This window comes from Nilaparvata lugens, chromosome 12 (assembly GCF_014356525.2).
Source record: "Nilaparvata lugens isolate BPH chromosome 12, ASM1435652v1, whole genome shotgun sequence".
Classification (NCBI taxonomy): Eukaryota; Metazoa; Arthropoda; class Insecta; order Hemiptera; family Delphacidae; genus Nilaparvata; species Nilaparvata lugens.
In genome coordinates, this window is record NC_052515.1 from 24,874,899 (window position 1) to 24,902,218 (window position 27,320).

At 33.3% G+C, this 27,320-nt stretch overlaps 1 protein-coding gene across 1 annotated transcript in view; it reads left to right on the forward strand.

Annotated features, from left to right (window-relative positions):
- The first annotated feature begins 237 nt into the window (after nucleotides 1-237).
- LOC111050220 (clavesin-2-like) overlaps nucleotides 238-27,320 on the forward strand; it is a 28,041-nt gene continuing 958 nt past the window's right edge. Inside the window, exons 1-6 of the mRNA XM_039439266.1 lie at nucleotides 238-370; nucleotides 21,597-21,811; nucleotides 22,822-22,987; nucleotides 25,058-25,310; nucleotides 25,942-26,052; nucleotides 27,073-27,175. Of these exons, the coding sequence (XP_039295200.1) occupies nucleotides 21,655-21,811; nucleotides 22,822-22,987; nucleotides 25,058-25,310; nucleotides 25,942-26,052; nucleotides 27,073-27,175 (790 nt within the window). The 5' untranslated portion in view covers nucleotides 238-370; nucleotides 21,597-21,654. The remainder of the gene's footprint in view (nucleotides 371-21,596; nucleotides 21,812-22,821; nucleotides 22,988-25,057; nucleotides 25,311-25,941; nucleotides 26,053-27,072; nucleotides 27,176-27,320) is intronic.

Genomic DNA, 27,320 nt, shown 5'->3' on the forward strand with positions numbered 1-27,320 from the left:
TTTGACAGTGTAAAAATATAATTACTTAATGCAGAGAATCGGCATCGCTATTCTTCTATCTTTATCCACTGCCATTATAACGTGGACCTCACTTTAGAAGGACACTTATTATTCTAATGTAGCGTACAATAAGAATTTCAGCCTACCAAATAGGTAGTTCTTTTTTAAAAGACCGACATTATAAAAATGGCGGTCTTCAGGCCTTGAATCGTCAGTATGATTTCATCGCAGTAACATATCACTTCTTGTGCTGATCTCTAGTTGATAACGTTTAACTAAACTTCATTGTAACATTTATTTATTTCTTGCATAACTTAGAAAATGAAATAGTATTATTTTAAAGTGAGCACCAGGATATTTATTTTCAAAGGTAAGTTATACATGAATCACTTTTAAGTCTATTTGATCAGTTGATACTAGAGTGCAATTTATCTGTTTCATAAAATACTGAATGAAATAATAAAATTATATAAATCACTTATTGACATGGGCTACTTTTAAATTAATAAAACAAAATAAATCTTATAGCACCCTTCATTTTTTAAAAAAAAAACTTTAAAATAGTTGAACAACTAGTTTCGGTGATATATTATTCGGAAGATGGTGTAATATATCACCGAAACTAGTTGTTCAACTATTTTAAAGTTTTTTAAAAAATAGAGGGTGCTATAAGATTTATTTTGTTTTATTAAAATTATATATATAGTATGCATCAGGACATCCCTTCTCAAAGGGTAGTTGCATACGTCAATTTTAAATTTAATGTGTAAATTTTCAGCCAATTTTCGGATCTTTTAAGTCAAGCATGAGTAAATTTAGTTCAGTTACATGAATTCAGCATGACTAAGTAAAATGTTGATATCAAGTTTATTTTATATTAATTGAATAAAATGTCATTTTTTGAGTTGAAGTGTGAAAAAGTGATTGTTTTGCTAGCTGGAATAAGATAATACATTTTCAATAAATTCTAGCTTGGTATTCATTTCAAATTTAGCTTGGAATTTTTATTTTAAATTTAAATTTAGGCTTTTGAAACATTGATTTCAAGTGGAAACGTAAATTATTTATTATTTTTTTTATTTATTTATTTACAATGCAAATATAACTTTATAACCTTATCTTTTGGACAACATTAACATTTTATCAAAATTTTTGGAGAGAAATAGTACAGGCTTAGCCTAGTTTTTCCTCCAATGTCATAATTGTATTATGATTATAGTATTTTATACAATAAATAAATAAAAAAAAAAAAATAAATAAATAATAACACTAATGTAATAACATTGAAAGATAAATAATAAGGTAGTCCTTGTGCTATTTTTCTTCCAAATTTAGATGACAAAGTCCGAGATAAGAAATAATTAAATAATTAGAATTATTAATCTAACCATAAAAATTAAATACTATTTTTCATGCATAAATTATTGAAAATATTCGGATATCAGGAACCAATAACTTACTTAAGGGGCATGTCTAGGAAGGCTGTTCAAAAAGTGTAGTACTAGGTAAATTTAACTGATGAGATGGGGAGCGGAGTGAAAAAGCATGCTGGCCCACAAACATTGGTCTTCATAGCTCTACTCTCTCTCAAACGACGCGCTCTCTCACACATCAGTCTTCTCTTTCTAGAGAAGAGTTCATACCAGTAGCACCACTATAACAATGACACACGCACTCACTCTCACATCATCTTCTCTTCCTAGAAAAGTCCATTATTATTATTATTATACACTGCATTGTCTACTCATTCTGCGGCTGTTCTAACATGACTGATCTTCTTTTGAGTAGCCTGGCTATAGATTGTATTCTATTGCTTCAACAGTGTTATCAAAGAACACTTCATTTGACTAATTCTTCTAAATCGACATACAAGTTCATTAATATATGAGTGCACTATCCATATATATAAAAGCGAAATGACACTCACTGACTGATTTACTCACTCACTCACTCGCAGAACTAAAAATCTACCAGACCAAAAACGTTCAAATTTGGTAGGTAAAGTTGGCCCTTTAGAGGCTCACTAAGAAATCTATTGGCGATATTTTAACTCTAAGGGTGGTTTTTAAGGTTTAAAGTTCGAATTTTAGCATGTATATTCTTCTTATTCAAATCTTAAAATTATAATTGAAATGTCCATACCATATGTTAATATAGAACTATAATCTAGAGAGAGTACCTCTTCTAGCAATTGAAAATTGGCATAGCTGCAAAAATTATCTATCATATTTTTTCTACCCATTTTACACTAATATAATCAGCTGATCATTGACTATTTGATATAAAATATCAAGGAATAAAACATTTATTTAAATTGAGGATTGAATTTATTTAATGAGGATTTTTGCTAGTGATGTCAGAGATATCATGTTTTGCCATCTGCCAAATGTTTCAAATCACAATGTAACAGTATAGGAAATATCTTAAAAATCGATTATTTAGAAATTTGAATATATTTTTCAACAATTAATTGATATATTACAAGTATTGATCAAGTTAAACAAACTTGAACTGTTTGCAAAGTTGTATGGTTTATGTAGTTCTCAATAGAGGTTATTGATTTTCAGATTTTATAATAGCCTACCAGTACATACACTTATCAATTTTGCCATCTCTTGATAATTGGATTATAATACAAACGGTAGAAGAGTGTTGAGATATATGTACTTACTGTATCAATATTGTCAACTTGGGGTTTGGAAGAAAATGCTCTATCAGGCTTGAGCAAGGCCTATATCTCAGCTATTTAAAGAGATACAACATATTTAGTTACTAGCAGGTAACCCGTGCTTCGCAAGGGTCTTTCTTAAAACTTGACGTAATGAAATCTAGAAGAATCAAAATAGGCCTATGTACAGTGAGTCAGTCATTCTATCAGGGCTCGAATAATTTTGAAATTTTAATTAAATAAAACTGGAAGAATATAATTTCTTTATCTAAATAACAACACCTTCATTGAAAGACCTGCATGCGTTTTCATATTGCCGATACAGCATTGATGAAACTGTAGACGTTTATTTAGCATTTGTCTCAAGAATTGTTCTAGCTGAAAATTTAATAATCCATGCCACGTGTAGGCCTAAACATTGCATCAGGAAAACGAAGTTTCAAAACTAGGTTTTACAGGTAGAAAGCAATATAGAAAGAGATGTACCTTTTTTAATTCGACCATATGATATGGTGATTTTTTAATGAAATCGAATGTACCATTAATGAAATTTAAACATTAATTCTGAAAAATCTAAAAAGAAAATTAAAATTTGGGCTTCCAGGTGCACGAGATTGATACTTTTAGAATCTATGTGCAAAATTTGGAAATCTAAATCATTCCCGTTTTTCCGGTATGCAATCCAAGTTGACATTTTGATGCAAACGACACATGAACAAACACAACCCCCTCTCTCTTATTATATAGATAGTACCATCTTATAGATCTAATTTTTCTGAACACAACCATATGCATAACTCAATATGTTCAAAAATGTGACTTATCAATTGTGTCATCTACCCACAGAGTTGTTCTGGTAACTAAATTAAAAATTTTGTCACATTTGGCATTAAGTTGAGTTGACTTTGTTAGGTTGGCACCAAGTTAAGATTGAAATGCATTTATCCAGGACCTCAAATACCAATTATCCAGTACCTCCTAAATACCTATTTAGGAGGTCCTGATTTATCGCGGAAAAATGATTAGGTACTGCTACTTCAATCAGAGCTATCCTGGGAATATTATATTACTACTAGCCGTCAGGCTCGCTTCGCTCGCCATATCCGTCTAGCCCTGGACCCCCGACTGGATTGTCCAAGAATGAGATCAGCAGGCTCGCTTCGCTTGCCTGCATTTTTCATTTGAGCATTTTTATCACATGTTACGACGATCCAGTCGGGGGTACAGACTAAAAGTCTGGCTAAACGGATATGGCGAGCGAAGCGAGCCTGACGACCAGTATTATATAGATACAGTAAGTGCTGAAGGCTGTTAATAAAATGGTTCATGCATAGACAAATAAAAATCATGATTCTTCATTCTTGAGATTTAAATATATAAACAAAAAATGATTCCAATAATATTATAATAAATCAAATCAAATTGGTTTTTATTATCCATGATAACATGAAACAGCTGTTATATAGCTAAGGTGAACGTTATATTTTCGAGCTCAAAATTTAAGTGGTTTTATTCTCTATTTTGTGAATTTAACGTTTTTTTTACAAAAGTTTTACTATCAATCTATCAAAATTTAAAATTGTTTGTTTTAAACTAATCTATACTCTCAGATTGTGATTTGGTGTAGAAAAAATTGAAATGGACATAACCTATGTATATATTTGCACAATTTGAAACTGAATTAGGAAATTGAAAAAGTTTTGGGCAATAGCATGTTTTTTCTTTCCCGATCATTATATTGTTTGTGGTAATAATAAATAAATAAATAATTAACAGGGCACAAAAATTCAAATCATACAACAACGCTAAATATTATAACGCTACATGATTCATAAGCATAGTTTTATTCAGAAGCAAAGTACTTGTGACTGTATTAGCACGATTCAGAACTGGGAATATACGGTAGCAAATATTACGAGAAGTACCTAATTCCTGATTCACCAAAACAAGTGCAGATCACCATGTACAACGGCCTGTAAACAACTGAACAATGGACAGTTGATAACTGTCTATTTTTCTATTTTATAAACAATCGAATTCATTTCTGGTCAATTATGAATTTAATAGAATCTACCGCGCAGGCGCCAGCAGGCGCCTAAACCCAAAAAATTTATGATTCATATAAGCATAATTTTATTCAGAAGCAAAGTATTTGTGATTCTGCACGATTCAAAAAACATTCCAAAGAAGATCGTCAGTCCTTACAATATTGACCCTATTGGAAACCCCCCTCACTACAATGACAAGGACGCTGTCTGCGCAATCTCCCCCCCCCCCCAACGTTACCACTCCTGGACAATGACAATGTACAGTGTCATACTGTACATTAGTTTTTGCATTTCACCTTTCTTCCATTGAATACTTGTACCCTATTACTACTTCAAAGAAATTAAATGTAAATGAAAAAAGTGAACAGAGAATTGGCTTATCTTGGAAATCTTGCAGTATACTAAAAGTATTTTTTTATTGCAGAAATTTTCGTTGAAGCATGAACTATTATTAATTCATATTATCCAATAACTTACTTTTTCTCGAGAATTTAGGAATGATTGGTTGTTTTCTAATCACAGTATAAGAAAAAAACATGTAAAACTTCATCTCTCTAAAACTAAATTTTTCCCGGGTAGTATCATGTAAAGTTCTTGGGTTGAATTTGAATTGCCATGCATGGCCCAACATGGATAATAAAGAATTCGATGAGAGAAGAATGAACCATGTCTCCAAAATAGCTGTACAAATAGAATATAGTACAGATCTCATATGATATTGAAATGAAATGGGAATAAATAATAATATGGATGTCAAACTACTGTATAAGCATATAGAATAATAGATCATATTATATGAATATAGTATGTAACATAAAACACAATAGCGCAGACAAGAAGACGGGCAATATCTCATTGAACAAAAACAATCAATTGTTTCGACAACAGAAAACCAGTTTTCCGGTTCTCCGTGTGAGTGTGTGTACTCACATTCATAGCAGTTGGGACTGTGTTAGTGAGTTCGACCACCTTTTTCGAAAGGCTAGTAGGGAATTGAAGCTTTCTCGATATAGAGTTCTTTGCAGGTACTTCGTTCTAGCGTGTTTCGGACGCTATTTTCCAACCGATAATCATGAAAATGGTACCAAATTGTTCAGAAAGATTTGGACATCTGGCGCCGTACCGCCAAATTTTGATATCACTTATCAATTTTTTCCTATTGAACGTCAAACTTTGCCAAATTTTCTCCAAGTTCATCGAATTTTAAAGTCATTTTATAGTTGGAAATTTGGAATTTGGCGGTACGGCGCCAGATGTCCAAATCTTTCTGAATAATTTGGTACCATTTTCATGATTATCGGTTGGGAAAATAGCGTCCGAAACACGCTAGAACGAAGTGCCTGTTTCAGCCCTTTTTCCGAATTATAACATTGCTCTTAAACCCTAAAAAAACATATTTCTGGGTAAATATAGATTTTAATTCAATTTATAGGTTGAGATACCTTGTACCTTATTTTCAACAGGAATTAGCTTGATAAGATAACTTCTCACACAGAATGATCTACACCTATAGTAGACTGAGAGCTTCCTCTCTCACAATCACTTTAAACGTTTCTACAATTAGAATAGAATAAATTCAAAGATTGCACAAAAGCCGGTTAAATTTTAATCGTGATTAATTCCACAAGAATCAGTCAGAGAAGCCGTCTTATCAAAAAGGCCTTCTCTGATTTGTTCTCGTGAAATTAATCACGGTTAAAATTTAACCGGCTTTTGTGCAACCGGGCCTTAAGATTAAAAATCAAAGAGATTGGAATTATAGTTTCTTCAGATAGAATAGAAATATCAATAATAATAGAAATATCGCAGTTCAATACGTATGAGAAGTTCTCTCGACTTCAAATAGCACAGGAAGATTTTATTTTTTCTTGTTTCATTTCATTTCAATTATTCATAGACAATGGATACAATACAAGTAAAAACAACAGGCATTCGCCCAAAACTGCTTTAAACCTAAATTTGGAATACACGGTCTAGAGGTTATGCAAATATGATGACTTAATTCACACATAAATGTTTCTATTTACATCCGTAAAAACTTGCACCTAAAATAATCTAGAATATTTAAAAATACTTTTCTATCCTTTAAAATACTTTCACTATTCCTTATACATCTAAATTTGACAATAAAATTCAGAAGATGGTAGTAATGTGGTGGTAATAGCACTAAAAGCCGAGTAGTTATATAAACAGGCATCCAGACCCAACAAAACAAGACACATGAGTGTTACGATAGATAACAACTTATTCAATCCATCTTTGAGTTACTAACATAGATGGGCCTACTCTATTTGTTTATGTAACCTTGCGCCAAGCCAACCTTTCTAAACGTTCTTGGTACTGAATTCGAAAGTATGCAATAACATAAATATAATCCTGGAATAAAGTTATGAACTACTATTTTGTATGATGTTTTAGGATATATAGTGAGGTCCACGTTATAATGACAGTGGATAAAGATAGAAGAATAGCGATGCCGATTCTCTGCATTAATTAATTATATATCTACACGGTCAAAAAAAAAATTGGCATCGTTGTGGACCTAGAAAAGGATAGTACTACCGGCTTTGTCGAATATCCTTTGACAAGGATAGCAAAACCAAAGTTGATAAAATACTGTCATTATAATGTGGACTTCACTATAGATTTCGGTACTTGTATAATGTCAAATATCGGGGCACTGAGCTTCGCTCGTTATTTTTATTTATTGATAAACAGAACACAATTCTCTAAAATGATCGTGTTTATATTTCACAGCTGGCTATACGTCAGCTTATGAATTTTGGGGATGCGATATTTTGATTTTTCACATACTCACTCGCTCACTCACTTTTTTACTATCCACAGCTGTTTCAGCCATGGATGAATAAAAGTCGTTCAGCGAGTTTTCCCAAGGATGAAACCTAGTGCAATCGAGTTTTTATATTTTCTCAGTTTATCAGAGATTGACAATGGTGTAATAACCGAAACCGGTCTTTCTAATTATCAATAAATCAGTGGTTTTTTGACAATTTCTTAGTCTTTTTCATTCAATACGAATTTTTATAAATCATAAACCTTCTATGTTCCAAATTTCGTGAAAATCGTCAGAGCCTAAATAACATAAATAACCAGATATAAAATATATAAAAATACAGAAATTGCTCGCTTAATATTATAGGATGATAACCTTTTTGTGTTGTTGTGGAAATAAATAGAAAATGACTTTATTTTTACACTTTAAAACGTTTCAAGTAACATTGGCGAATTCTTAGTCAAGAACTCTTCATCCTAATTAACTAATTGGGGTATAGTCAGGTTCACGTTGTAATGACAGTGGAGAAAGATAGTAGAACAACGTTGCCGATCCTCTGTCTTGTCAATGCCGTTCATTCTCGTTTAAAATAATATATTATATTTTATTGAGCAAGAAATTATATTTTTCAATAATTTCTTAATGAATTTCCATAATTAAGATGAAATATTTTGTTCATTAATTATTAATTCTACATTATTAAAAGACGATCTGGCAACAGAGCAAAGCGAGAAAGATAGAGCGATACACTTTGTTGACTGGATAGCAATACCATTGCTAATTAAACACTGCCATTATAACGTGGACCTCACAATTAATAGGCCTGTAGCTCTCTCCCAATCATTGCTACATGATTTGTAATAATTAATAAATGAAAATAAATAAATATCCCACAATGTGATGATATGGATCGTGGTAGACTGGTCATATCCATAATCAAATGAAAACAATTTTATATTTTCAATGTTCTTTAATTTATTGAATTCTCACTAGTTTTATTATAACAAGTTTTGAGATACTAGTTTCGGTTGTTACTCAATTATCAATCTCTAGTAAACTGAAAGCTTGAACATTGCGCAGCATAATATAAAGTGTGGGTGCACGGTGAAGCCCTACGATTGGCCGTTAGCTGTTGACCAATTACGGTTGAGCTCGACTGCCATTTGCCGAGACTAGACACGCCCATATTTTCCAAATATGATCATAGGAATCGTGATGAAAACCAACCAATGAAGAGGAACGTAGTAGTTTAACTAACAAAACCAAATCGATAACATGAGTTGATGAGTAAGAATGGAGGAATATACAGATTTAAAACCAATAAATTAATATGAAAATACAAAAAGTACAACATAAAGAACTACTATTTCTGAATAATGTAAACCTCTTTACTTGTTGACCGAGCGAAGTGAGGTCTAAGATTCAAGTCGACGGTTTGGCATTTCTCTTAATGTTTGAATGTTTATATATTTATATGTTGCTCATTTACAGCGAAACGCGGTAATAGATTTTCATGAAATTTGACAGGTATGTTCCTTTTTTAATTGCGCGTCGACGTATATACAAGGTTTTTGGAAATTTTTCATCTCAAGGATAATATAAAAGGAAAAAGGAGCGTCCTTCATACGCCAATATTAGAGTAAAAATCAGACTATAGAATTATTCATCATAAATCAGCTGACAAGTGATTACACAGATGTGTGGAGAAGCCAGTCTATTGCTGTATTTCCATAAGGTCTATAGTTTCAATCAGATACTTGTGGATGAGAATACTGCGTGAGGTCTACTGTTCACAGAACTACTAGTACCATATCCACCTCATATCCATATCCATATCCATGATTGGTGAAAAAGATCAGCTGGTATTTTTTAAAATCTTCTTCACCAATCATGTATTAGATTCTAGGCCTACACTGCGACGTTGCAATATCGTAGGCCGGGGCCTTGTATTGAGAATACTATGCTAGTAGCCTACTTCAAATGTGAACTTTTGTACAGAATGTTTTAAACTACTATTTGTATAGAATACTATACTGCTGTTCATAGTATACTATATAGTATAGAATACTATATTGTATATATTCAACTGCACTACATAAAATACCAATTTTTGAAAAATATTGTGATATCTTAAAGGAAACAAAATTAGAACAAAGCTGCCTGACTACCGTAGTTTACAATACTATTGTATGCTCTATCCAATAAATAAATAATACTATACTGATTATAGTATATGTGTAGTGGAGAATATTAAACTGTATAAATTCAATTACACTACATAAAATACAAATTTTTTGAAAACTATTCCGATATCTCAATGAAAAACAAAATCAAAACTGAGCTGCCTGAGCAAAAGTAGAAGAATTTTAATAGACCGACAGCTCCGTTTGGTTCACTAACACAATTATTGTGGCAATACTATGACGTTGCACTAATGCAGTGAAAGTAGTTTAAAACGGACAATTGGAGGTGTTACAAACCAAGAGCAAGAAAGAGTGATGGGGCGAAGACTTGAGATAGAGAGAGAAAATAAGAGATTGATCTGCTGTTTGCGACAGAAATGTGAACAATCGTAACAATAATCATCATCATACAGCCCAATTCTTGCTCACTCATTTCTGTCTCTCTCTCCTCTCTCTCTCTCTCTCTCTCTCTCTCCTCTCTCTCTCTCAGTCTCTCTCTCTCTCTCTCTCTCTCTCTCTCTCTCTCTCTCTCTCTGTCTCTCTCTCTCTCTCTCTCTTAGAAAAAGGAATCTGAATCTGAATCTCTGTAATGTCATAAGAAACAATTAAACGAAGCAACGATTGTTGGTTGAATAATTATCTCAGCCTTAAATTTGAACTGATCTCTATCTTCAAATGCATGCAAACCGCGTAACTTGGGCTATATTATTAAGAGTACAATGAATTGAGTATTTTGCATTTATGGTGATATTTATGGAGGTTGAGTATTCAATAAATTAAATACAGTAGGCTATACAGATTCGGGAAACTGTGATAGTACAATGAATTTATTTATTTATTCAACTTCCAACTATAGTGAATTGATTTTATAGAATTGATTACTTAGCATCTCAAATTCTGTGAGGTGAACAACTACAAGGCTTAAGGCTGTGCAAAGGCTAAAAATAAACTTTCTACTGGTGATATTTTTCAAAGTTTTTCGATTTGTATATCATCAAGCTGTCAAAATGAAAAAGTTTTCTCAGGAAAAATTTTTTCGCCACACTGCACAGAAAGCAGCTGTTTTCCAGTCCCTACGTAGATCTGAAAGACCTTGTTTGCAGACGACTCTCGTCTGACGTCAGAAGAGGGTTTCTTTCCGGCCTAGGCCGGAAAACCTACTCTTTCCAGCCGCTAACATGGAAGTCCGTAGATAATAAGTCATCCGCTAGATCAGGCGAGTGTCAACTTTCATCTGAAGTAGCAATTATTTCAGTTCGAATCAAACTAATTCAGGATTCGCTTCCCAACCATTTTTATTCAATTATTTATTGTTGATTAGCGCATTCCGAATTTTCAAAAATGCTTGAAGATGACGACGCCCGTGATATTCCAAGTGAAATTTTAAAAGAATCTGAAATCCTGACTGCAAATCTTCTACCACTAAAATCAAAAGATAGGTACGATAGCTTAACGAGTATTTCTTTATTTTGTATTCTTTATTTATTTTGTCAACAAAACCTGTAGTGTGGTGAAAAATATTGTTCACCCAACGGGCAAAAATGTTTTTCCGGCTCTCAATCTTTTCTAGTCCTCGGCCTACGCGGCCTCGGACTTGAAAACCGATTTCGAGCCGGGAAAATCTCATTTTCTGCTCTAGGTGCGAAATATACTATTTCCGATCATTATTTTTTGAGATATGAGCGCCTAAAGTTTAAATTTTCGGGACAGAACATTTCGAATTCGGTAAGAGATAAATCCTCGAGATTTAGAGGATAGATTCTTCATGGTATCTGACTCATGCCATTGACTCTATCATGGATAGAGTCTTCAGGAGTTCCTCTCCTGGTAGAAGATTGAAGAAGAAGAAATAGAAGTGGATGTAGAAGAGGAAGACGAATAAGGAGAGGAAGAAAGATTAGAAGGAGAAGTAAATGATGAGAGTAAGGAAGATAAAGAAGACGAAATGAAGAAGAAAATAGAAGTGGATGTAGAAGAAGACGAATAAGAAGGAGAGGAAGAAAGAATAGGAGAAGAAGAAATGGAGAGAGAGGAGAAGAAAAATATGTGAATCTAGAAGAACAAGACGAATGAGAAGGAGAGGAAGAAACAATAGAAGAAAAAAAAATAAGAATATGAGGAAGTTGAAGAGGTGGAAGAAATGAGGGAGAAGAGGAAGAAGATGTTCAAGAAGAAAAAGAAATGAGGAAGAGCAGGAGGTAGGTAGGAGATTGACAAAATGAATAAATGACAAGACAAAGGATTAAGACAATAAGAAGATTATGGAGGAAAATGAGAAGAAGACGTCAGAGGAACAAGAGAAAAGATGGGAGAAGATGAAGTACACAGAGAAGATTAAGAACACAGAAAGATGAAGAAGAAGAAGAAGAAGAAGAAGAAGAAGAAGAAGAAGAAGAAGAAGAAGAAGAAGAAGAAGAAGAAGAAGAACACAGAAAGATGAAGATGAAGAAGAAGAAGAAGAAGAATCTAAGTAGGCAACCTCTGAAAATGATATCCTTCTCTATTATGATACTAGTACAAATTGGTAACTCAAAAAGAAAAAACTCAGAGACTCAAAAACTGTATTTTTAAAATTCATCTGGAACCTGAATCTGTATCTCTACTTTAACTCTTTGGAAAAGAAAAACCACATCTCAGTTTTCATTTGCGTAGACCAGTTTCACTCTTCAATAGCAATTTTCGTACAACCTTCGACCCTCGTACGTGGGTACCAACCTTGCAATTGTTATATTGGCAACCTTTCCTTATTACGCTGTACCTCCTAGCCTGCCTAGCCTATACTACCAGAAGCAGTTAGACAAGTATATTTGCTAATATGGCGCCTTGACCCATTTACTAAGGATGCTATCTTCATCACGGATACATAAAAGTATTCTGATCGATGTTGTTTTCAAGTATTCTTATTCTTATCTTGAAATCTTATCTCTAAGTATTATTATCTTGATTCTACATCGAGATGAGGACATAGATAAAGATTCAGATGGATAAGAAGATCGATAACGAAGTTTTTTAAGATAGATTGGACTGAAAATTTTGTTAACTGGAGAACTACTATATTAGACCTACATTAACTACTATTAACTGCAAACTATATTAACTACAAGACATATTTCGGACTATGTGTGACCTTATCTAAATTAGGGAGAGGAATAAAACAAGGTTAACTTATTTTTCCTCTACCTATCATTTTAATGATGTAATTATTGTAAGAATGAATAAATACAGAATAAAGATTAAGTCATTTATTCAAAGTATTTTGAATTTGAAGTAAGCATTTGAAGTAAGGTACTACAATAGAAAAGTAAAATCTAAGGCTCAACTCACACTTACGCGACTCAGGTCGAGAAGAGAATCAATCGACTTTAGTCTAGAGTGTTTTCAAATGGTGACGTCGCGGAGACTAGAATCGACTGGTCTGAGTGTCACCATTTGAAAACACATGCTCTCGACTAGAGACGAGTCTCTTCTCGACCTGAGTCGCGTGAATGTGAGTTGAGCCTAATAGTTATGTTTAATAAAACTAGTAGTTTTATGAACAGTAGACCTCTCGCAATATTCTCATCCACAAGTACCTGATTGAAACTATAGACCTTATGGAAATACAGCAATAGACTGGCTTCTCTACACATCTGTGTAATCACTTGTCAGCTGATTTATGATAATTCTATAGTCTGATTTTTACTCCAATATTGGCGTATGAAGGAGGCTCCTTTTTCCTTTTATATTATCCTTGAAATGCAAAATTTCCAAAAACCTTGTATATATACGTCGACGCGCAATTGAAAAAGGAACATACCTGTCAAATTTCATGAAAATCTATTACCGCGTTTCGCCGTAAATGCGCAACATAAAAACATATAGACATATAAACATTTAAACATTAAGAGGAATGCCAAACCGTCGACTTATAATCTTAGACCTCACTTCGCTCGGTCAACTATAGTATATTTTTATTATTGATTCTACATCGAGATGAATGCGTGGATAAAAATTCAGATAGATAAAGAGATTAACATCGAAGTATATTTGAAGATAGAAGTCATAAAAAATTCTGTTGTAGTAAGACACTATCATAAAAAATAGAATCTAATAGAATAGTTGTATCCTTTATGATGTTATCATTAAAGACGATTCCGGTAACCAAATTATATCTTCCTATCGGTTTAAAATGAAGAAGATCGAGGATTTACTTCCACATCAAGTTCAAAATTTTAAATTGAGATTAAGACTAGTTGTACAGATAACAATGAATGATATAACGCTGTGGATTCATGGTTGATATCCATAGCCTCAATCCATGTTACAGGGATCCTGTTGATAGAATAGTATCAGTAGACCACTTTACTTTATATAAATTTCAAGTTGGTGTCACACGTAGTATAAGAAAGGGAGTAAAATGTATTAAATGTCGAAAGCTTCATCAATTAGAGAATCATGTTACAAAGCCAGAACATTCCATGATGAGTTGTTACAAATAAAAGCTGATGTTTTTTACAAATCTTTAAATAATGAATTCACCTACGCAGCTATTAAAAAAATGTTTAATAATTTGATTGTATGATATGAGATGTTGTGGTATTCCTCCATAATTGAAAGAATAAGACTTTGATATTGTCAATACCACTTTTATTTTTCGAAAATAAATTCATAATTCAGTACCAGGTTTCATGGTAAAACCTACCACATCTTCAGCTGAACTAATAAGTTTGTTGTTGTTGGAGGAACAGGAAATATTCCTGTTCCAATTTACTGTTCCTCCAACAACAACAAACTTATTAGTTCAGCTGAAGATGTGGTAGGTTTTACCATGAAACCTTCCTGTTCAGGAAATATTCCTGTTCCAATTTACTGTTCCTCCAACAACAACAAACTTATTAGTTCAGCTGAGGATGTGGTAGGTTTTACCATGAAACCTGGTACTGAATTATGAATTAATTTTCGAATAAACAAAAGTGGTATTGACAATATCAAAGTCTTATTCTTTCAAAAATGTTTGAATTTCGTTTTGTTAACTTCAACAACATTAATTCAATTATAATTCATTTATAGTATTAAATTATTCAATTGAACGATTAGCCTACACATTCATTTTACATGGCAAATTACCAAATAGTTAACAATCGTACCAGTTACTTTATGTGTAGAGATACCAGGTGTAAATGGAAAATCATTTCCATTTGTTTCATCAAAGAGTATCATAAAAAATTTACTACTGCAACCCCAAAACACTAGCAATGATAAAGACAGAAATTTGTTTTACGAGAGAAATTTTGATTTGTTCCATATCAAATTTGATAGCAGGCTAAAACTAAACACTTTTGAAGAATAGAATAAAGATTTTCAATTGAATCTTTATTCTTTTTTGAAAACTGTAACCATAGTACATTAGCAATTAAACAGATCAACTAGAAACAATGAAAACTACAGAACCCAGGCAAAAACAATAGTAACAAAGATTCCTATAGCAAGTACTAAGTAGCATAGCTATTATAAGTAGTAACACTTTGTTTCTACTCTGTGGCTTGAGATGCCTACGATGATACATAGGAAAAGCCCATCCGGAAATGGAAAACCATTGAGAAAAGAACATAAAATTGAATGATTACTACAATGAGTGCTTGAGTGCCGACTTCCATTGTCATTGACAGAGAGCGCTCGTGTTCTGCTGCTCTCCTAATGTCATTAACAAGGTCACTGTTAACTCTACTCATCAGATGCTATCATTTTATTTCCACACGCTTTATCGCTATCAATTCAATCTACAACGTTATTTTGTTCATCACTTTTGTTTCGATCCTGAAATTTTGTTTTGATTGAATGGAATTAAAAACTGGACTAAAATTCAAAAGTGAATGAAACATAACACGCTTATTGGTAACCTTTCAACAGTGTTACGCTTACGTAATTTGTACTCTTGCATTTTAATTTATTTATTCAATGATAAACAAAACGCAAATCATTAAAATGATTGGGGAATGACAAGCAGGCACTGCCCAAAACTGTTTCTTTCAACAACTATTACCATTTCTTCTATAGAATACCATGCCTTATCCTTGGGATGCTGAATTTTAAATCACAAAATTTGTATTAAACCAAATTTTATTGACTATATTTTACAAGAAATTCAAGGTCTTATCATGCCTTATCCTTGGGATGCTGAATTTTAAATCACATAATTTTCATTCAACCAAATCTTATTGACTATATTTTACAAGAAATTCAAGGTACTACAAAAAGTGATCTCAAAACGAAAATTTCTTCCATTATTTCGTAATACTGTTCTCTATGTTACTTCATTTTTAACCATTTTTTACTTTTATCTCATTTTCAGTTATTTAAAAAATTCACAACTACTAAACCACAATTAAAAAGTACTGAAACAGTAACATTTAATTTCAACTTCTTTAGTAACTGACATAAAGATAGTACAAAATAAAACAACTCGAAATTGTGACAACCGAAACTAGTTTCTCAATTTCAGACAAATAAGTGTTTTATGGGAATTTACCACATATAGCCTTCACTACAACACAGAAGGTTATCCAAGTCATTATAATTTCAAGATAGATTATTTAAACAATCATTTCAAATACAGTAGTTTTATTTGATAGATTTCTACCATCTTAAGGCGCTTAAGATTTAAGCGCCGCAAACATGAGCAATTCACTTTTAATCAGCTGATGCCAAGCTTTTTATATCAGCTGTATCTTACCATTTCTGTAAAAATACAGATATAGTCAGCTGATTAAAAGTGAATAATTGCTCATGTTCGCGGCGCGTATATATCTGTACGCACCTTTAGGGTCTCTTCACACTTAGCTATGCTGCGCTGAAATACGTCCTATCTCCCAATGTTAAATACAGTAGCGTACCGGTAGCGTTGCTTTCAGTATCTGGAGATAGAACGTCTATTAGTGTTACGAAATAGTATATTTCGCACCTAGAGCAGAAAATGAGATTTTTCCGGCTCGAATTCGGTTTCCAAGTCCGAGGCCGAGGACTAGAAAAGATTGAGAGCCGGAAAAACATTTTTGCCCGTAGTGCGAACGCTATTTTTCGCCACACACAAAAATAAACAATATATATGAGAGTAGTTGTTTACTAAGCACTTCCGAAAGCAGAAGTGGAAGGTGATAGCTCTAGCAAATCTGACGTAATCTGAATATCAGGAAATTGTCCAAGAATTTTTATTTTTTATTCTGATTTGTCTAAATAACCTAAAAGATGATGTTCAATCATGTGGGAGGTTGAGTTTATACTTTTTTATTCTTTCAAATGACAATAAGATGATATTATTATAAATGTTTTAATTATTAAATAAAATAATGAAAAGTTTTTTTGATCAGCTGTTATTTAATCTCCTTTCTTAGTTCCATGTTAGCGGCTGGAAAGGGTACTCTTTCCGGCCTAGGCCGGAAAGAAACCTGTTGGACGTCAGACGAGAGTCGTCTGCAAGCAATGTCTTTCAGATCTACGTAGGGACTGGAAAACAGCTGCTTTCTGTGCAGTGTGGCGAAAACGTATTTTGGTGTAACGTAGCTATATAAGTGTGAAGAAACCCTTACCATCTACCACAACATTACCTTCACTACTACATAGAGTTAGTTTTGATTGAATATACATAGAGTTAGTTGGTTGAAACGAAAATACAGTGTTATTAATATTTATTATGGGATATATATTTCTTGCACAAGGATTTTTGACGATAGTTTTACTCACAGTTTATCTTATTATCTTTAGTTTCAACACACCGACGTTCAAAAAACTACTCTTCTAACACATAACTCTAATCAACTCAGTATAGAAACAATAAGTTATAGTAATAGAAACAATGCAAGTTCCACCGTGTCTAATCGGAATTGGTATAAAGTTCGTTGGCCTTTCTGGTAAAGAACATAATTTGGAGGGGCGACGACCATTTCACTTCACCGCACTGTGAAGTGATTAGCATACACCGAACTCATTAAATCGGACCAGGCTGATATCGCCTTGTTCTATTGATAACGCTGTCATTCACTCGTATTCATTTCTTTATTCATTTGCATTCATCGGCTTCCCATTTTCTAGCAATTAGCATAAGGCAGGTGCGACTGGCTAAGCTTATGCGTCCGCCTAATTACTGTATTATTTGGTAATACTTCCCGGTTATGTTGAGGAAAGAAGCAACGAAATTTCTAAATATAAATTGATTATTTCCAATTTTATCATTCTTTTATTCATTTATTTAAGCCTGTGGTACTCTTCTGAAAGTTGTGTAATTCTGAATGATTGAATAAATAAATTATTCTTACGGCTTTTACTAGCAGAGAGATTATTTCAGATGTTCTGACTCGTCTTAATTAATGTACTTTGATCGTATTTTGAAACCAAATACCTTAAAGATGCATAGACTCACATGCAGCGCTAGTGTCGTACTTGGAATTGAAATCCGCCATTGAGGGGGCAACCCATAAGATTATTACATACCAATTCCACCAATGCCTTTGTGATCTATAGTATTACAAATAAATAATATATAATATCTCGTGCTAAAATACCCCAATGGCGGCCTTCAATTTCAAGTAAGAGCTATCATTGGGAAAGCATAGGCATTGTGGGTCTATATCTCTTTAAGGTCTTTGTTTGAAACACTTCACGGTTATGTTTATTTATTTATATGTGGACAGAATCACAAATCATATAAATATGATTAGTAAGGAACAACAGACTTGGCCCAAATCTATTCCATTCCCAAATTTTGATTCATTAATAAATGTCCAAAAATAGGTTATGTTTCTACTGTAAAACGTTCAAGTTCAATTTTCGTCCAAAAAATATATAAGCTAAACATTTTGAATTTAGAGAAATTGAAACACCAAACTATATTTAAATATAACACCTAATTATCGCTTCATATTGAATTAATCAAGTTATTTTATAGAATTTTGAACCCAAAAATACGCACAACTTCTCTCACTAAGCACAGCTGTTTTGTTATGTTGAAAATGTTAAGGCCAGAAACAACGAAATTATGAAATATCTATATATATAAAAGCGAAATGGCACTCACTCACTGACTGACTGACTGACTGACTGACTGACTGACTGACTGACTCACTCACTCACTCACTCACTCACTTGCATAACTAAAAATCTACCGGACCAAAAACGTTCAAATTTGGTAGGTATGTTCAGTTGGCCCTTTAGAGGCGCACTAAGAAATCTTTTGACAATATTTTAACTCTAAGGGTTGTTTTTAAGGGTTTAAAGTTCGTCTTTTAGCATGTATATTCTTCTTCTCCAAATCTTTTAATTATAATTGAAATTTCTATATCATATGTTACTATAGAACTATAATCTAGATAGAGTACCTCTTCGAAACAGTTGTTAACTGGCAACTAAATTAATAATTTGTCAGGTTGGCATTAAGTTGAGTTGACTTTGTTAGGTTGGCACCAAGTTGAAGATTTAAATGCATTTATCGCGGAAAAATTGATTGGGCACTGCTACTTCAATCCTGGGAATATTATATTACTAGCCGTCAGGCTCGCTTCGCTCGCCATATCCGTTTAGCCAGACGTTTAGTCTGGACCCCCGACTGGATTGTCCTAACATATGATAAAAATGCTCAAATGGAAAATGCAGGCGAGCGAAGCGAGCCTGCTTATCTCATTCTTGGACGATCCAGTCGGGGGTCCAGGGGGCGGAGCCCCCTGGCTAGACATATATGGCGAGCGAAGGGAGCCTGACGGCTAGTAGATTAATATTTTTGAATTGTATCATTCTTTTACATTATTCTTTTGGATTTTATTGGCAGAGAGATTCTTTCAGATGTTCTGACTTGTCTCAATACCTACCAGTCTTAATTAATGTACTTTGATCGTATTCTGAAACACTTCCCGGTTATGTTAAGGACAAAAACAACGAAATTGTGAAATATAGATTAATATTTTTGAATTTTATCATTCTCTTACATTATTCTTATGGATTTTATTTATTGGCAGAGATGTTCTTTCAAACATTCTGCCTCGTCTTAATACTATTAAGTATTAATTATGTATGTATAACTATTAAGTATGTCAATTCCTATTTTATAACCTTTACAAATTTATGTGCCGGTTGCACGAAATCCGGTTAAAATTTAACCGTGATTAATTCCACGAGAACCAATCAGATACCGTCTTCTCAAACGCCTTCTCTGATTGGTTCTCGAAATTAAACATGATCAAAATTTAACCGGCTTTTGTGCAACCGGGCCTATAGGTTGTAATTGGGTCTTATTATTCTCTTATAAGTCGTTTCCTGTGTGTTGATGAGGAGGTTATTATTTTATATCCTTCTCAGAGAATCGACAATTATTTGTTGAAACACCACCGATTCATGAAGTTACATCACAATATTATATCATCGTTATTCTAATTGTATTCAATCTTTATTCTCATTGATTAATTTTTCTTACTTTGTAAAATTGGTTGAAAAATTAGCAATATTGTAAATTGTGTGAAAGCTCGTATATATTTTAGCATACACTCATAGATAAAGGAGCATAACTATATTTCTTGTCTCTGATACAATGCTCTAGGACTTGGGTTTCCCATAGTTTAGTAGATCAATGGTTCTTAAGACTGTCATACTTCAGCTGTGACCGACAGTTTCTCGTGCCCATCCGATAACACGGGATAAGGTGGTTTATAAGTTTCTTATAAGTTTGGTTGAGCAACTCAGTATCAACTATTTCGAAAAACTTGGGAAAATTACTTTGAAAGAAAAAGGAAATTAATGAGTAGAGAAAGGAAAACAAAATCAAGAAGAAAGAAGAAAACAGAGACAAAAATAGCTGCTATCGAAACAAATAGGAATGAAGAATAGACAGGGGAAGTTGAAGACGAAAAAGAAGAAGAAGAAGAAGAAGAAGAAGAAGAAGAAGAAAAAAAAAGAAGAAGAAGATGATGAAGAAGAAGAAGAAGACGAAAAAGAAGAAGAAGAAGAAGAAGAAGAAGAAGATATCTTTAGTGAGATTCTGGTTATAAACACAGCATCTGATTAATATTGGTTTACAATTTGCTTTGTCATTAGACAAAGCAATTTCCAATAAAAAATGGCTCAATTTTTTAGCCCTTTCTAACTTTGAACCGTTGCCTTGTTTTGTTGCCGTTGAATTGTTTGGCTAAGAAAGGAGTAGGAGAAGCAGAAGACAAAGACGACGGAGAAGAAGTTAGCGTAAGGAGTAGCAGGTAGAGACAAAGATAAAGAAAATGAAACAGAAAACGTACAAAAAAGACAAATAATACAAGAATACAATATAAATATGACTTGAGAAATTACTAATTTCGATGGAGTAAGAATTAGCAGTAGAGAAAGAGAAAAACTACAAAAATTACAAATAATACAAGAATACAATGTAAATATGACTAAGAAAATTACAAATTTCGATCAACCAATCATCATTCAACGCTATTTGGAAAAACGCGGGATCTGTTAGAATAAAAAATCGATTAAAAGGGCGGTAAAGGTGAGGTACTTGTCCGAGGAACAAGATCAAGTCGAAGAAGTGAACAACATTACGCCAATACGAAAAAAACCAGAAGTTATAAGAAAAGAGATGTCGACCTTGAGAGGCTGTACTGTACTGAGATCCACTTCAAACTGTCAGCATTTAATCAATGAGAACCATTAATATTGTTCAATCTTTAACACTGCCAGTAACCATTAATGTTATTTGAAAATCTCGCTGACAGTATTCCTCATATATAACTTCCATAGCTTTCCATTTAACCAACGCTGACAGATGAAAGTGACCCTAACTACATTTAGCTGTCTATAATATAGACTCAGTCCCCGTGCGACGACATTATTCTAATCGTTGTTTTTTACTCTGATTCTATTTCAACACAAACCAATTTCATTTTCTCTGTTTTTCTCAGTTTTTTCTCTTCAGAGAGTGGACCGCCGGCAACAACAGGATCTAGAAGTGAAAAGAAAATGGCGACAAATGGTGGAGGAGGAGTAGGAGGAGAAGGTGGAGGAGGAGGAGGAGGAGGAGGAGGAGGCCGAGAAGAATTTGAAGTTAAAGAAGAAGATGTAGCAGCTCTTAAGCATTGGTTGTACAAGCAAACGAATTTGCCTCAAATTACTGGAGGTAAGAATATATGAAAATTACCGAACTAAAATCTTTTATAAAAATTAAGGTCTTCTATATAAAATATCATAATGGAATGATCTTGATGCTACCTCCCTTAGCAACAAAAAAATACCTACTAATATTAGTGGTGAGTATAATCCAAATACTTTTTAGAAACTAAAAGATAGTGGACATATTTATAAGAATTCTTGAAGATTATTTGGATGATTTCTATTAGAAAATGAGTGTGAATATGGAGTACCTACTCAAGTATTTTTGGTACTTGACTTATCACCCAATTACAAATATTTCAATAATTTTACAAAATCTTCAATAGTTCACAAAATTTCATAGATTAGGTTTCGATGAAGTAATTTAAAATCGATGAAGTAGGTTTGCACTTGAGTTCTAATATTGCAAGAGGATTTTTTCTTGTAAAAATGATCCAGTATTTAAAAAAAATTTCATCTTTTCCAAACTATCTCTATGATTGATTTATATCATCCATTGAAATCTCATGCACAGTCTAGTGTTGCCTATGGTAGCTCTTAACTATCTGTATAAATAACAATGTGACAAGTATTGCACAACATACAATAAATTTATGTATAATTTTCTTCCAATTACTATCCAAAGTCGTAGATTACTGTCTGAAACAGAATTAAGGCTTAAAAAGGCTAAAAACTTTCTACTGGTGATAATTTTTTTGATTTTTTGGCATTTTCATTTAGCCGCCAGTAATTCGTCGTTTCTACTTTCAGTGTCGGTTGCACAAAAGCCGGTTTGAATTTTAACCATGATTAATTCCACGAGAACCAATCAGAGAAGCCGTCTTTTCAAAAACGCCTTCTCTGATTGGTTTTCATGGAATTAATCACGGTTAAAATTTAACCGGCTTTTGTTCAACCGGGCCTTACAGTCTTTCTGTACATGTCATGCTAAACTTGCATTCATTGGGATGAATTTCATTCAAGTAATTGAACATTATAGAGTGATTAATTTATAATTCGGCGTTTTGTTCACAACAGTTGACGAGGATACATGGCTGTTGAACTATCTGAAACTGTGCAAGAACAGACCAAACAAGGCAAAGACAGGCCTGGACCTCTATTTCAGATTGAGAGCAATAATACCTCAAGTTTTTGAAGACAGAGATGCATCCACGCCCGAAATGGAATCGTCCTTCGCCAACACGTGAGTATCAATTGAGTCAATAGAATATACAACTGAGACCTGAACATGTAGATATTCAGGTAGATATGGAGAAATGTCAGCTGTTCGTTTAAACCCCGTATGAAACACATTATGATAAATGCAACCATATTTACAAGTAAACGTAGTTTAGCGTTGAACGTAGTGTTAGCATATGGACTATGTAATTAATAGTCAAAATGTACTAACTCAATTTTCATTAAACTGCTCTATCTAGAGAATAAAACAAGCGCTTCAAGTGGGTGTTATCGTAGAGAAAAAATAGCGTAAGTATCTTGTATCAGTTATCTCTAGTGTTATACACTTCAAAGAGATACCAGTTGATTAAGAATCAGCCCGGGTAGGTAGCTTTAGAACGTCCAGTTTTCAATTTGTCAAGTTCCATGGTGCTTTCAGAAAGTCCCGGTGATACAGTATCATATATTTAATTCAAAAATTATCATAAGATCCTGACTAATACTAGCGTATATCCATTTAAAAGCAAACCCCGTGATCTAAAAAATTGACCGAGCGAAGTGAGGTCTAAGATTCAAGTCGACGGTTTTGCATTTCTCTTTATGTTTTTATGTTCCGCATTTACAGCGAAACGCAGCAATAGATTTTCATGAAATTTGACAGCTATGTTCCTTTTTGAATCTCGCGTCGACATATACATACGGTTTTTTGAAATTTTGCATTTTAAGGATAATATAAAAGGTAAATGAGTCTCATTTGAATGCCAATATTACCGTAAAAATCGGACTTTAGAATTATTATTCATCATGAATCAGCTGTCTAGTGGACTATAATACTACCCGTTCAAAAACATCGAACATCTTGAAAATTGTATCTTTCCATCAACGTTGTAGACAGTTGCAGCCAGACCTGATAACAGCGCTCACACTCACATTCCGGGACGACACGTCATGGTACGGTAGGACAGAAAGCTCTATGTTTAATTAGGATTTTTTCTAGACATTGTATATTGATAAATTATTCATTGATTTTTGAGAAAACATAACAACAGGTCAATGTAACTTACTGAGCGCGAGGTTTAGTGTTTACAGAACTACTAGTTTTTAACCTTCAACTAACTTCTCCCTGACCATCTCTAGTTCTAGTACCATCTTCTCCATTCTCACTAGTATCATGGAGTAGAGAAACTTATTTTCGGAGTAGAGAAACATTAGATTCTCTTTTCTGTGCTTCTACACAAAGTAAAAGGGACTCCACGCCCACTCGTCATTGCTGGTCACCCATTTAGTGCAACATTAAAAGCATCCTCTGATCCTCCTTCTCTGTGGCTAATATCTAACTAGTGTGTAACAGTATAGCTGATACAGCTGACTGTGTATCAGTGTAAAACAAAAACTAGACAATATGAAACTTGAGGAGCTAAACAGCTCAATTCAAGTGTGTAACAATATAACTGATACAGCTGACTGTGTATCAGTGTAAAAAAAACTTGATGATATGAAACTTGAGGAGCTAAACAGCTCAACATTATTTTTTTCATATTTGTTTCAGTATCTCAGATAATGGTTAAAATAGGAATTTGATGAACTGAGATATTGACGACCTGAGACCCTCAAGTGTTAAGGTACGTTCAGACTTATACACCACGAAGACGCGCATTTCACTTTCCACCAGTTGATGCTATGCTTCTTATGGGTTATCTATATTTGTACAAAAACAGTAGATACAGATAAAGCATAGCATCAGTTGATAAAAAATGAAATGGGCGTGTTCGTGGCACATAAGTCTGAACGCACCTCTAAGCATCCACCTTTCCTTTAAAACAAAACAGAGAGCAAAGTTCCAATTACCAAAATAAGGTTACAGAGAAAAGAACCTTACTCATCAACGATTTCCACTCAAAATCTCCCAAATATTTTCAACAGATGCATTTCACTAATTTCGTACTTCCCCATATCTTGTTGGCCTACCCATCAAAATCTTCTGAATAACACACTGTCACGGTTTTTGTATTTATCCTAGTTGTCTGGCCTACCTACCCATGAAAACCGTGTGTATAATTTATTCACACTGACAATAATTTTGTATTTTCCCTAGTTGTCTGGCCTACCTACCCACCCTGACACCAGAGGGCAACCGCGTGGTGATCTACACCCATTTTAACGACGACGTCAGCAAATTCGATCCGCTCGCCTTGTCGCGGCGTATCCTCATGCTGCTAGACTTGCAACTGAAGCAAGGAATCACCCACCAGGGAATCATAGTTCTCATGGATTTGCACAATAGCCGCAGGGGTCACATAGCTAGGTATCCGCTAGCTATGCTCAATAAATTGCTCACTTATGGATGGGTAAGTCGAATTTCAGTACACAAAATTAGGATTTAGATGAGAAATATTATTGACAAATAGATTAAGGATTTGATGAACTGAGAATACTTCTAAGAGAGTATTAAGGTGGCCACAAACGACAGAACAAATGTGTTGAGCATGTGTGTACACACATGCTCGTCATAAATGTTGTGTAGGCTTCAAACAAAAATTTTTGAGGTTAGGTTTTTGTAAATTCGATTTTTTGTTCTTTGTTATTTCTTCGTTGCTCTATTATTTTTGTTAATTGAAAATCGTCGCTAATTATTATTGTATCATTATGATTTGTAATTTTCCAGTGGTTTTTTTATTGTTATTGGTTGTTCATTTCATATTAGAAGATGCTGTCAAAAAGCATTTTTTTTTGTAAGTAGCCTTTCGTCGATGACACAACATACATGGCGAGTATGTTTGACATAATTCGCGACAGAAGAAATGCTATAATCCTATATAACTCGAGATTTCTCGGGTAGTGTACTATTGTCTATTTAGATATTTTTAGTTTGATAAGACTCAAGGTGTTTTTGTTCTGCTAAAGTTTATTTTACATTATACATTTTTAAATTGTTTTGGGTATTTGGAAAGTCAGTAACGTTTTTAATTTGATTCACAGAAAGCGTATCCAGAACGTCTCGCTGGTGTACATATTTTGAATCCACCGCCGTTTCTAGAAATGGCACTCAATATTTTCAAGCCGTTTCTAAAGGAGAAACTACGTCAGAGGGTGAGTTCAATAAAAATAAATTATTGATTTCAAAAACATAAACTATATGATAAAAAAATTGGAACATAGGATGGATTTTTGATGGAATTCTAGAGATTAAAAGATGAGTTTTCTATCATTAAATAATGAATTTTGTATACATCATAATATATGATTACACAACAGCCAAATAAGAAACAATATTTAATAATATTGATACTATATTCTCTAAGTAAATTGGAGGAACAGCACTTGAAAAAACAAAGCATTTCCTGTGTTGTGAAAGTGGAATACGAATCTTGGGCGGGTCTATTCTCGGCCAATGGCAGTACAGCTCAACCTTCATTGGTCTACAGTTAATGGCCAATCGTAGGTCTTCAACAACACAAAATTCACATTTTCCTGCTCAATGCCCAAGCTTTCAGATAACTATACATTTATAATGGTGTAATAAACTAAACTAATCTCAAATTGTTTTAATAAATCAGTGATTTTGATTACATAAATTCCTTTTCATGCAAGATACAAGGAACCTTCAATTCATGATTTACAGTGCAGTTGAAAACAACTGCTTGACTGTGAAGAATTAAGAAGCTTTGTTAGTAATTAACTCTGTATTTTATAGGCAGTAGTTGGGCTCAATTTAAAAATTTTCAATTATTTTGTATTTAAAGGTGATGGTTTCTTGAGCTGCTTTGTATTAACACACTTTTTTATTTATTTGAACACGACATGCAGTCAATTATTAAGTAAATATTAAAAACTTTTACTTACTGACTGAAGTACTTTCGATCGTCTAGCGATCATTTTCAACAGTGTAGACCGGAAATGTTTTGATGGTTAGGAAGATTTGTGGTGTTTATTATGTGATCAAAAAGTTTGTTGTATTTAGTTGAAATTGTTATACTATCAATAGAGTGATGTTATTCCAAGCATGTAAATTCAAATAAAGTTCCAATTGTGTAGTTATTCACGTAAATAATATTTTTTTTCATTATTTATCTCCATATAATGACAATAACTAATAATTTTCTTTTACAGATAAAAGTTCACAGTAACCTCAAATCTCTACATCAAGAGATTTCCCCAAAAATTCTGCCGTCTGAATTTGGAGGTGCTGGTGCAAGTCTCCAAGAAATAAACAGTGAGTATTTTGAGTCAAAGTTAACCTAACAGTCGATTCTTATAGCATCTCTAGATGACTGTCTCAACTAACTTACTTTAGCTAACTAGAAATGACTGAGGTACTAGAAGTGACTGAGAGGTTACTTTAATAATCCCAAAAATTA